The sequence below is a fragment of the Moschus berezovskii genome, chromosome 27 (assembly GCF_049115385.1).
Source record: "Moschus berezovskii isolate FMDL1 chromosome 27, NW_MosBer_1.0, whole genome shotgun sequence".
NCBI lineage: Eukaryota > Metazoa > Chordata > Mammalia > Artiodactyla > Moschidae > Moschus > Moschus berezovskii.
The window spans coordinates 211,180-222,691 of NC_142486.1; the positions used below are offsets into that span (position 1 = coordinate 211,180).

The 11,512-nt window shown below is 63.5% G+C and overlaps 1 protein-coding gene across 1 annotated transcript in view; it reads left to right on the top strand.

Annotated features, from left to right (window-relative positions):
• The window catches only part of FAM20C (FAM20C golgi associated secretory pathway kinase), a 31,366-nt gene extending 20,895 nt beyond the window's left edge, over positions 1-10,471 (top strand). Inside the window, exons 4-10 of the mRNA XM_055410510.2 lie at positions 2,888-2,980; positions 3,387-3,502; positions 7,578-7,758; positions 8,313-8,422; positions 8,578-8,659; positions 9,151-9,210; positions 9,646-10,471. Of these exons, the coding sequence (XP_055266485.2) occupies positions 2,888-2,980; positions 3,387-3,502; positions 7,578-7,758; positions 8,313-8,422; positions 8,578-8,659; positions 9,151-9,210; positions 9,646-9,895 (892 nt within the window). The 3' untranslated portion in view covers positions 9,896-10,471. The remainder of the gene's footprint in view (positions 1-2,887; positions 2,981-3,386; positions 3,503-7,577; positions 7,759-8,312; positions 8,423-8,577; positions 8,660-9,150; positions 9,211-9,645) is intronic.
• Positions 10,472-11,512: the final 1,041 nt, after the last annotated feature.

Here is an 11,512-nt window from a genome sequence, read left to right on the forward strand (position 1 = left end):
TCCGAGGAAAATGCCTGTGACAGGCCTCGCCTCACACCTGAGCGCACCTTCCACCAGGGCACCTGCAGGAAGGAGAGGCTTCCAGGTGACCTGGTTCAACCGAGTCCACTCTCCCGCCCGGCGCATCGGGTTCAGTACTTTTCCAAAGTGCCTGCTGTTCCCCGGCGAAACCCAGGAAGTGGCAGAAAAGTGGGCAGACAGGCGAGGAAAGAAGTCCTAGTCCCCCAGGGGGGCCGGCGCCCTGGCCCCCGGCTTCCCACGGACACTGCCAGGCTGTGCCCGGCTCAGCAGCTGGGCCCTGGACATGCCAGCATGCACCACCCGCCCCACACACTCACAGCCCTGAACCCTGCGGTCTCCTCTCAGGCCTGGGCTGCTGGAAAGGGCATCCGGCAGGGGGTAAGCAGAGCTGCCTTCCTGTGAATGGCCCAGGGACAGAGGTCACTGGAAAACCCTGAGGTGTGAGATGGGAAGGAACAAGGAACTGTTCTGGAACCTGGTCACAGAGCCTCCAGGAAGTGTCTGGTCTTCTCCCAGAGCCGCGGGCTCAGAGCCACCTGCATTCCAGGTGACCTCACTGGGGTGAGCCAAGGTCAGGGAGAGGGAACAAAGGCCAAAGCGATGGTGGTGATGGTGGTGGTGGCGACCGAGGACAGAGGTCCTGCTGAACGGCACCGGGCTGGGGAGGGCAGTGTAGGCCACGCCCAGCAGAGTGACTGGAGCCCGAGAGCAGGGAGCCCCGGGCGGGGTCTGAGGGCCCACTGCACCCCATGTTTTTAAAGGGCTCTGTCTGGAGGGCTGCGCCACAGGCTGGCAGTGAGCTCTGACGTATTTTCCAACAGAAATAATTCTTAATTCCACAACAGACTGGAAAAATAAAGGGCCAGGGACGTGGGGGGTGGGGCTTGCAGGCGACTGGAAGACGCTGCCTCTCAGAGGGGCCGTGCTGGGGCCTGCATGCTCCAAAGAAACCTGCTGAAATCCGCACCGCCCCTTTTCCAGTTAAACTCTGGAGAACCAGCACTGTGTCGACAGGGCTCGGCTCAACCAGGGACCTGGGTCAGCTGCCGCCTTCAGCCTCAGAGATGCCCAGCCCGCCAGCAGCTGCAGACACAGGGCCGTGGGCGGCTTCCAGTGAGGGAGCCACACTTATTTGGTTTGAACCACAGCGTCTTCTGAAAAAAGTGACTTGCCAGCATTTAAAATCAGGACATGCCACCAAGAAGCGCGGCTCGGTCTCCATGAGGTCTCAGAATCTTCGCTACTGCGGCCTTCCCTTCCTCTGGGCGCCCTGTAGTCACCCCCCGCCCCCGCCCCGCGTGCCAGCCCCCTCCAGGGTCTGTGACGGAGAAACCCACGCCTGGGGACGAGGAGGCCTGCACCTGGGCCACCATCAGCCGTCCGTGGGGTGCCCTGCGCGGCTCCCGGGGCGAGGCCAGGCTACCCCGGCCAGAGTCCTGCCCTGGCAGTGTTACCCCTGCTGGAACTGTGAGCAGTGGTCTGTTGCCAGTCAAGCTGGTTCCTGGAGAGACTGATTCAGGTGACATTCAGGGAAGCGTGGAGGAAGGGGTGTGTCCGGCCAGTGCTCTGACAGCACAGGGAGCCAGGGGCCCACCAGGGGATGCGCGACCTGCCTCGCATCCCGAGGGTGGCCGTGTGGTCCCAGCACCTGCGCGCGCGCGGCTGGTGGCTGGTGGTGCTGTCGGCCGGCAGGGGCATCAGGAGGCTCTGGGGGCTCCGGCTGAGCCCTGCTGCTTACCGGGGAGGAAGGCCTCGGACGGTGGAGCAGGCTGGGAAGCGTCACCTGGAAACTACTCTGCGTCTTCTGGGCTGACGCATTCCAGCCTGGCCTCGGCCTCTGCCCTGAGGGGAGGTATGCGCCAGGCCACAGGAGGCACGAGTTCTCACTGGATCTGTGTTCCCAGCTTGGGGAAAGGTCAAGACCTTCACAGATTCTTGTAGCTTGAGGGCTGCGCTTCCTCCTGGGTGGTGCCTCCTGGAGAGAGGGTCCCGGTGGTGGAGGCGGGCCCGGAGCAGACCTGGATCTCATCCAGGGAGGGTGTTTGCTCCTGCTCGGCCTTGGACAGGGGACAGGTGTCCCCACGTGTGAGGTCAAACACCAGCCATCGCTGTGTTTGCAGAGTGACTGACGTTCACAGGGTGATGTCTGCCCTTCAGCACCGTCCTGCACGTGGCCGGGTGGGGGGCCGTCTGCTGCTCACGGGGGTGCCCAGGACATCAGAGCCATGGGCTCCTGGAACTCCTCAGTCCTCCCCTCTCGGGGGGACGTGGGGCCCAGGCAGGGCCGGGCTGTGCTCCCCTCACCACATGCGCCCATGGAGACGGGGTGGCCGGCCCAGCGGGGCTTCCCAGGGGCCTGGGATGTGAGGGACGGGGGTGGCCATGCTTGCTGTGGGTCAGGGGAGGCTTGGGGAAGGAGCCACCTCCGAGGAAGAGGCAATGGATTGCGGTGAGAGCTTAGCCGGCAGGTGTCACACGTGCAGAACACGGTGTCCGCTGTGAACCCTGTGGACCAGGCTGCAGGCCTTGTCAGAGCTTCCAGGGTGCTCACGTGCACTCTGTAGGATCTTTACCCAAACTCTGACTTCCTTTGACTGAGGACTGAATTCCTGAGGACTCCTTTTATGCTGGGAGCTGCAGGTTGGTGGGGACGGGAGGCTGACTGAGCTTGGGGAGACTCCAGGAAGGCGGGACAGCGGAGCGGAGACCTCAGACCAGGGCCCTCCCCGTGACTACGTTTAACACTCGCTCCCAGGATCCCTGGGAGCCTGAGGATCAGCTCCTCGGAGCTGGCACGAGCTATGCACCCTTCCACTGGGAGGATTTCTCCATGAAAACTGCTTCTGTCTCATCCTGTTCTCTGCAGGCAAACAAGGGAGCAGGAGACGCCTCCCGACTTCTTCTACTTCTCCGACTACGAGAGGCATAATGCGGAGATTGCCGCCTTCCACCTGGACAGGTGAGTCCCCGCCACGGGCACCCTGTATCACCGTCACCACAGGTGCCAGAGATCGCTGCCTTCCACCTGGATGGGCGAGTCCCCCCGTGGCCGCCCTGCGTCATCGCCACCACAGGAGCGGGCTGCTGAGGGCTGGCTGTCAGGAATAAGGGCCAGCAGACTCGGGGTGTCAGCTTCTCTGGCAAGACCCAAGGTCGCGAGTCCCACAGAACGGCCCTTCCCTTGGTGGCCCCGGGTCTGGGGCAGCTCTTCAGAAGAGGACAGACTCCTTTTGGACCTGGCGGGGCCCCTGGCTTCTGGGGAGGAGGGGAGGTGGGGGCCTGACAGAGGAGAGCAAGTCCATTCAGATCCGGTGGAGCGGCCAGAGAGCACGAGGTGAGGACGCCCCTCCCTGTCCTTCCGCCAGGATCCTGGATTTCCGCCGGGTTCCTCCCGTGGCTGGCAGGCTGGTCAACATGACCAAGGAGATCCGGGATGTCACGAGGGACAAGAAGCTGTGGAGAACCTTCTTCATCTCCCCAGGTGATCTCCCTCCCTAGTGAGCCTCCTCCCCGGGTGACCCCCCTCCCCGGGTGACCGGGACTGCCCCTGCACTGTGAGCAGCCTGGCCTCAGCGGCTGTGTTTGCGTCGCTCTAAGTCTCAGAGCTGCTAGGTGTTCTTCATCGTTCCCGACTCCGCCCCTGGGCTGGGGGGGATGTTGAGGCGAACGCCCAGCCTCCTGGGAAGTCTCCAGGTGGTGCAGCCAGAGCGGACCTCCGTTCTCTGGACGCCCCCAGATTAAAAACACCCCGGAAAGACCCTCATGTGGCTCAGGGGCCGTGCAACCACCCGCTCCTCCATGGAGCGCTGGACACGGAGTGGGGCTCCCCCGGTCCCTGGAGGGTTGGCGCCGCCCCACCCTTCGGCCCCTGCCTGCTCCAGGTGCATGAGGTCCTGACTTCGTGGTGTCAGCCTTCAGCATACACACGAAGGGGCGGCAGGCTCGGCAGGTCGTCTGCCCGCCTGCGTCAGATCCGATCCTTGGGGCTCCCTTCCTGACCACCCCTTTGGGCCAAGTGCCCCCTCCCAAGACTGGACCCCAAGAAGCCCCTCCTACATCCTGGGCTTTTGTCACTTGTATTTCGTCTTGGAACATTTTTCATTGTCCCAGTGATGCTGGCCCAGCGGAGTGGGGGTGACCCAGCTGGGCCACCAAGACCCCACAGAGCGTGGCCCTGGCCCCCGACCCTGCAGGGATGCCTCAGCCGTCCCGGGCACCCGCCCAGCCAGTTCACACAGACAGACCACTCGCCGAGTCCAAAGATCCGCTGGCCCAGAAGCTCCTTCCTTGTAGGTCAGCACGCTTCTCGGCCGTGTGAAGAACTGGTCAGAACTGAGGCCCACAGCCCTCGTTTCCTTAGGGGCCATCTCTGTCACCCAGCGCTCACGGTTCCTCTGCGAGCCCACAGAGAGGAGAGCAGGATGGGACCCTCAAGGCGAGAGGGCTCCATCCCCTTTGAACGAGTGTCTGGCCCACACGACAAAACCAAGGGCCCGAGCGAGAGCCTTGTTGGGAGGGTCACTGAGGTCCTCCCGGCCCCCCTACCTGGGCCCCGCGGGCCTGTGGGGGCGTGCGCCCGCCTCGGTCACGTCCAGGGGACGGAGCCTCACGCAGCCCCCGGTGGGCCCCCGTCCGCACACCCTGGCTTTAAATGCTTTAGTTGCCACTTGGAGTCTGAGCAGTTCCGCTATACCTGGAAGTGTCCTCACAGCGAAGGTGACTGGTCCATCCCCAGGGTCCCCTCCTAGCCCTGTGCCCAACAGGACGGCTGTGGCCCGCCTTCCGTCTGGACGGGGCTGCTTCCGCCAGTCCCTCGCTGGGGGGAGGCGCTGGGCGTTACCTGGAGTTGCCGGTTCTGCCCGCTGTCCTGTGTTTTCTCTTTCGCTTCTGAACCGGTTGATGAGCCCGAACAGAAGGGACAAAGTAACTTGTCGCAAGGAAGCGGAGGGACTGAAGTCTGAAATCTCGAGAAACACAAATCAAGCAGTTTCTCTGCTGCATTTCCCTTCCGCTGGGGCCCAGGGGCCTCCTAGCTGTGCCCCTGCTGTGTTCCTTGAGCTCAGTTCCTTGAGCTGGGTTGTCTTACGGAGGTTTGTAAAGGAGCAAGGGCTCCTTTCCACGGTCAGCAGTCAATTGTTAATCTTGGCGAGTGATCTGAGATGCAGGCGTCCGCCCCGCCCTCGCACCCGTCCACACCCGGGACCTGGTCCCCCTCGTCGTCCCAAGCACCCGGCTGATGCCGGCGTCGTCGCTCAGCCTGGTCAGGCCCAGAGACAGGACCTGCGGGGGTCCCAGCTCCTGGCCGCTCTCCCAGTCCTGTGGGTCCCCCGCTTGGTATCCGGGCCCCGCCTGGATGCGCTCCTGCACCCTGTCCTCAGAGTCGCTGGCTTCGGGCTCAGCTCCGCCCGCTGCTGCCGACACCCGCCCTCCCCGCCCAGACTGTTTCTGTTCCCACCGCCTCTGCTCCGTCAGATTTCTCCCCGAAAGCCTTGGGAAGCGTTTGGTTTTCTCTTAAGCAGCAGGCTAACAGGAGCCAGCTTTGATCTCACTGTAGAAAATGAGGTCTGTTCAGATTCGTTTGGAGCATTTCTGCTTTGCTGGCATTTCTGCGCCTGTCACGGGGTGTAGAAGCACACCAGGAAGGCTGCCGGAGGCCAGACGGGTTCCCAGAGCAGACAGACCCCTCCGCAGCAGCCCTGGCCCTTGTGACACCTCACACACACCCTCGGGGCGTCTGAGACGGGCAAGGACTCACCCTTCCAGCCAGCAAAGCCCAGAAACATTCAGAGGAACTGGCCTGGGTTCTCTGGAACCCTCAGGCTGGCAGGCTGGGACCCCCTGATCCTCACGGAGACCAGGGCCCTCCGCAGGGAGCCCGGCCCGTCGGAGTCCTCAGGCCCTCCCCGCCGTCTGGCCCGCTGCCCTGGGCACCGCTGTCAAGCGCAACGGGCACTGCCCCCTGAGCCCAGCCTCTGCACACTGTCCGCCCTGTTCCCCGGGTCGGGAGCTGCACAGCCCCCTGTTCAGGGACCGAGGCTCGGAGGAGTGAAGGCCCCGACCCCACGCGGGGCTGCAGAGCAGAGCAGTGCGAGGCCGCGGGCGGGAGGAGCCCCACCCTGACGCCCCCATACAGGCCAGGTTTGGGTTTCTGACGAGGAAGAGGCTGTGGGCCCAGGAAATGCCTCTCTTCACATGACTCCATCTAAAGCCAGCTTAGGCTTAGAGGTTACAGACACGAATTCCAGGGCTCAGAGAGTATTTTCCTCCTGAAAATGGCCCGAGATTGAATCATGTCGACACAAGGACCTCAGGCTGAGCCCAATCTGCAGCAGTGGCTGCAGGATCCTGAGGTGCAAGGCGGGGGCAGGCTTTGCTGTTGGCGGGGCGGGGGCCGGTGCGGAGGGGCCATGGCTCGGGGCTTGTTTCCCGCAAACGAAGGCATCTGTGGAGCGCGAGAACGCACGCGCAGACACGCCCGCTGCCCAGCAAGGGGGCGCTTCTCGAATCCCTCCTGTGGGGCTGTGACCCACACGGCTCAAGTCCAGTGTTTGAAGCGTCCAGTTCAGTGGAGCTTAGTGCAGTCTCCGTGTTGTGCAACAGTCCCCACTGATTCCAGGATATTTACTCACCCCGAAAGAAACCACCACTGTTCAAAGTCACCCCACTCTCCCCTCCTCTCTGCTCTGAGAGCCACCAGCTTCCGTCCAGGTTTGTCTGCTCTCAGGGTTTTGTGTACACGGTGTCCTGCTTTGTTCATAATGTTCATGGTTCGTCCGTGAGGTGCCCCACTTCATTCCTTTTGTGGCTAAATGCTGTTCCACGTTACTGGCAAACCACGCTGACCCTGGGGATGGTCCGCTGGGAACGTCCGTGTCAGCCGCCTGGGAGTGGGATGGCCGGGTCAACGGCTCTGTGTCGAACTTTCTGACTTCTTCACAGCATCTGCACCATTTGACATTCCCACCACGGCTGCATCAGGGTGCAGCCAATTTCTCCACACCTTCAGCCACACTGGTTACTATCTGTTCTTTTGATCAAAACTGTCCTAGTGGGTGAGAAATTGTGGATTTGATATGCATTTCCCCAATGACTCATGGTGCCCAGCATCTTTCTCTGTGCTTGTTGGCCATTTCTATATTTTCTTTGGAGGAGGATCCTTGAACTACTTTGCCCATTTATAGATTGGGTTATTTATCTTTTTATTACTGAGACGGAAGGGTTCTTGTGCAAGTACTGGGTGCTTATTCGGTCACGATTGCAAGCATCTCCCCCATGCTGCCTCACTTTGGAATGAGGGCCTTTTGCAAACCACTGAACAGAACCTCCACAGACCCCACACTTAGTTTGGAGGGTGATGAGGGAAAATGCAGACTCCGATCTGAGCTCTGTGTCCCAAGCTGCGTGGCCCTGTGGTCTGCGACGCAGGGCTTGGGCAGATGGCTGAAGTCCAGGGTGAGACCACGGGCAGGCCCTGCCTGGGGAGGGACGAGTCAGACGCGGTGCCCACACGCAGACCCCGCCCGCGGGCCCCTGCTGACCGCCCCCTCCATCCGCAGCCAACAACATCTGCTTCTACGGGGAGTGCTCGTACTACTGCTCCACGGAGCATGCCCTGTGCGGGAAGCCGGACCAGATCGAGGGCTCGCTGGCCGCCTTCCTCCCCGACCTGTCCCTGGCCAAGAGGAAGACCTGGCGGAACCCCTGGCGACGCTCGTACCACAAGCGCAAGAAGGCAGAGTGCGTTGGGGGCGCGCTGGGCCGGGGACTCTGCAATCCTGCCTCCCTGGGGTCTCGGGAGGGCTGGCTCCTGCCCAACCTGCCGCCGAGAATGAGCCCCGGGGCCTTGTCCGCAGCAGACAGTGTGAGGAGCAACTGAGCCGCACGTGAGGCCGCAGACAGCCAGGAAGGGCCCTCAAGCAGGGGCGGGGCGCCGACCGCCCCCCAGGGTCTCCCCACGATTGGACGAGGCCAGATCCCTTCCCTTCTCGAGACAGGCGCTGTCCCTGCAGCTGCGGGGCTGTCCCCGCGCGTGTGCTGCCCTGGCCTGTCCACACGCAAGGCCTCCAGGTGGTGCGGTTTGGTCGCCTCCCGGCCCCGTGCTCCTGTTCATGTGGCCTCAGCCCACCGCGGCCACTGCCGCGTGCAGAGCCTTTGCTCTGTGGTGACAGCTTTTCTCACCTGGTCCCCCGGCTGCCCCCTGGATCCGCTGTGCTGAGCCGGGCAGCCCCAGGGGTGGTTTGGGCCTCCGTGTCGTAAAGGAGCCCACCATTCCGATGCCGGGCCCCCTGCAGGTGGGAAGTAGATCCTGACTACTGTGAGGAGGTGAGACAGACGCCCCCCTACGACAGCAGCCCCCGCATCCTGGACGTCATGGACATGACCATCTTCGACTTCCTCATGGGTATGTCCAGGGCCCCTGGCCTGCCCGGCGAAGGCCCAGCTCGGGTCTGCACGCCGCGGTCTTGCTCATACTCGGTGCTCCTGCGCGGAGGCCAGACGGGAGGGACGGCTCGCCTCCGAGCTTCACGCAGGTTCCCAGCAGGCTTGTCCCCACAGGAAACATGGACCGCCATCACTATGAGACCTTCGAGAAGTTTGGGAACGAGACGTTTATCATCCACTTGGACAACGGGAGAGGGTGAGTCATGAGTGCTCCCAGGAACCACGAGGGACAGCTGTCCCCCGGCCCAGACACACCCGGGGGTGGCGCTCCGTGGGAGGGATGGCCCAGCCCCCAGAGGCTCCTCAGGGTGACGAGGAGCCAGGGCTCCTGTGAGCTGGGGGACGGGGCCCCAGAGCAGGCATGTATGCAGGGCTCGGGCCTCTCCAGAGGTCAGAGCTGCAAGTGCCTGGATGCCTCGGGGGAATCAGCTCTGGGCACCTGGGCACTGTGTGGGGCCGTCCCTCGCAGCTGTAAAAGACACCCCTGCGGCTGGATCCGAGGCTGCCCTGCCCCCGGGCCTTGTCTACCCAGCCCGGCCAGGGCCTCCCACTGTCGAGCTTCCGCTCAGGCCAGTGGCCAGACGGTCAGATGGCTTGTGTGCACCGGCCTCACCCCAGGCCCTGTGTCTGGGGCTGGGGACAGCAGGAGGCAGGCCCGCCCGCCCAGCTCTCCCCCTCTTCCCTCAGGTTTGGGAAGCACTCTCACGACGAGCTATCCATCCTGGCACCTCTACAGCAGTGCTGCAGGTACGGCTCTGCCCCTGCAGACGCCCCAGCCCCGCCTGCCCACAGCCACAGGCCAGACGGAGCCTTCCCACCCCACAGGGCGGGGTCCCTCCCAGGACCCAGCTCCCTGTCCCCACAGCGGCCCACCTGCCGTGCAGAGGGAGCTGTCGAGGCCCCCGGCCCCCACTCTCCCCGCGTGACTCCTGAACCCAGCCCCTCCCTTTAACAACTGGGGAGACAGGCCGTAGGGCCCATCCTCCTGCTCCGCGTCCCCCTGGCCCAGAGACAGAGCTGAGCCGTGGTTGCCTCCCGCCCCGCTCCCGCCGGAAAGGACTGGGCCTGCTGGACACCCCTGCAGGCAGGACCCTCCCTGATGCCCCCGAGGCCCGGCCAGAGCAGGGATGCGGCGCAGGCAGGCTCCGCCCCAGGCGCCAGCCTGATCTCCGTGTCCGGCAGGATCCGGAGGTCCACGTACCTGCGGCTGCAGCTCCTGGCGAAAGCGGAGCACCGGCTGAGCCTGCTGATGGCCGAGTCGCTGCGCGCGGACCTCGTGGCCCCCGTGCTGTTCCAGCCGCACCTGGAGGCGCTGGACCGGCGGCTGCGCATCGTGCTGCAGGTGGTCGGGGACTGCGTGGAGAAGGACGGGCTGCACAGCGTCGTGGAGGACGACCTGGGCCCCGAGCACAGAGCCGCGGCCGGGAGGTAGTGAACGCGGGCCGCGGCCAGGCCAGCCGCCCGGGACCCGAGCCCACACGGGGCAGACAGGCTGCCGGGGCACTCGCCTCGCTTCAGACCCGGGCAGCCGGGGGCGCACGCTGTGCCCACGGACAGAGGCGGCCTGGTGGCAGGCCAACACCTTTTTGTACGGAAAGGAAGCCTTTACTTACGATTTTGTATTTATACCTGGTGTAAATGTACATACATAGAGACGTTATCTGTACAGACCCTGACCACCCCGCAGGTCACACTGGGGGCCACCCGGCCGGTCCAGATGGCCCTGAGAAGGGCTCCCACTCTGGACCAAGCTCGCATTAGAAACTCTCCTCCCTTCCCGGGACCACGGGAGGCTCCCGAGGCCCTCACGGCCTCCGTCAGAGGATGAACACCGCGTGGGTTTCGGGCAAAGTGAAGGACCAGCCATCTCCCAGCACCGTCTGGAGCTGGTGCACGTGCGACCGGTCCTGCAGCTGGCTGCCTTCGAGGCATTTTCGTGGAATAGTTTGCAATGTCGTAAAAGTGCAATAAAGATTCAGCAAGTATGTGCTCAGGCCTCACTGGCATCTGGGTCCCTCACTTCCTGCTGCCCAGCGGCCTGTCCACCCTTGGGCATGGCCAGTGTCTGGCTGGAAGGAGGGGGTGCCTATCTCACTCCTGGTGTGGTCACTTCCAGGGAACTGACTGCAGCTCCCCGAGTCTCTCTGGGGCTGGCATCACATGGGCACCGTGTCCACCCACAGGAGCTGTCATGCACTGGGGTTGAGCCAGGGGTGGCTGGAAAGACCCAGCCCCCCAGGGCCCTGCTGACGGACGCAGGGGGTCAGAGCGCTTCCTGCAGGCAGGCTGGGCCCTAGAGGAGCCTGCCAGCCAAGGGCTCACCTGAACCTCGTGTTCTTCAAGCAGAGAAATCACAGCCCCTGTGCCTTCATTAGGCTTCCCTCACCTGTCCCTGCAAGTGTCCTGGGCACACAGATGTGGGCCACATGGGGACTCGGGGAGGAGACGGCCATCCACAAGCTGGGAGAGAGGACTCGCCAGAAACTTGGCCTGAGCTTCCAGCTCCCAGAACACAGAGAAGAGCCTGAACCTCAGTTGCCCCGTCTGCTCAAAGGTTCAGCAGCCTTTGAGCCCCGACCCAGAGCTTCCCTGTCTGTCAGACTCCCTGAGCTGAAGACAGAAAGAGAAGGGAGAGGGGGAAGCCCGCTGTGGGGGTGACCAGGGTGGGCAGGGCCAAGGCTGTGGCGGTTACGTGTGTCTAAGTTCATGCTCTCCCCAGTAAGATTTGCTCTGGATCCAGAGTCACCCCCTCTTTGGGCAGAGAGGGCCACTCTCAGAGAAAGGTTCCCTCAGCCGTGGAACGTCCCTCCCCAAAGGTCAACGCCCGCTCCGTTGTTCCTCAGAGTGATGGCCATGCCAAAGGGGCACACTTGGGGGACATCTCCTCCCCCCACAGAGGGCACGCAGCCGCACCAAGGAGGCCCTGAGCTCCGCAGAGCTGCCCAGGGGCCCAGAACCGGGCAGCAGTTAAGCCCTGAAGACAGCTTCGCTCAGCCTCAGTGCATTAGGGACAAAGGGCCTCAGTCCAGGACTGGCTGGGAGCCCAGCG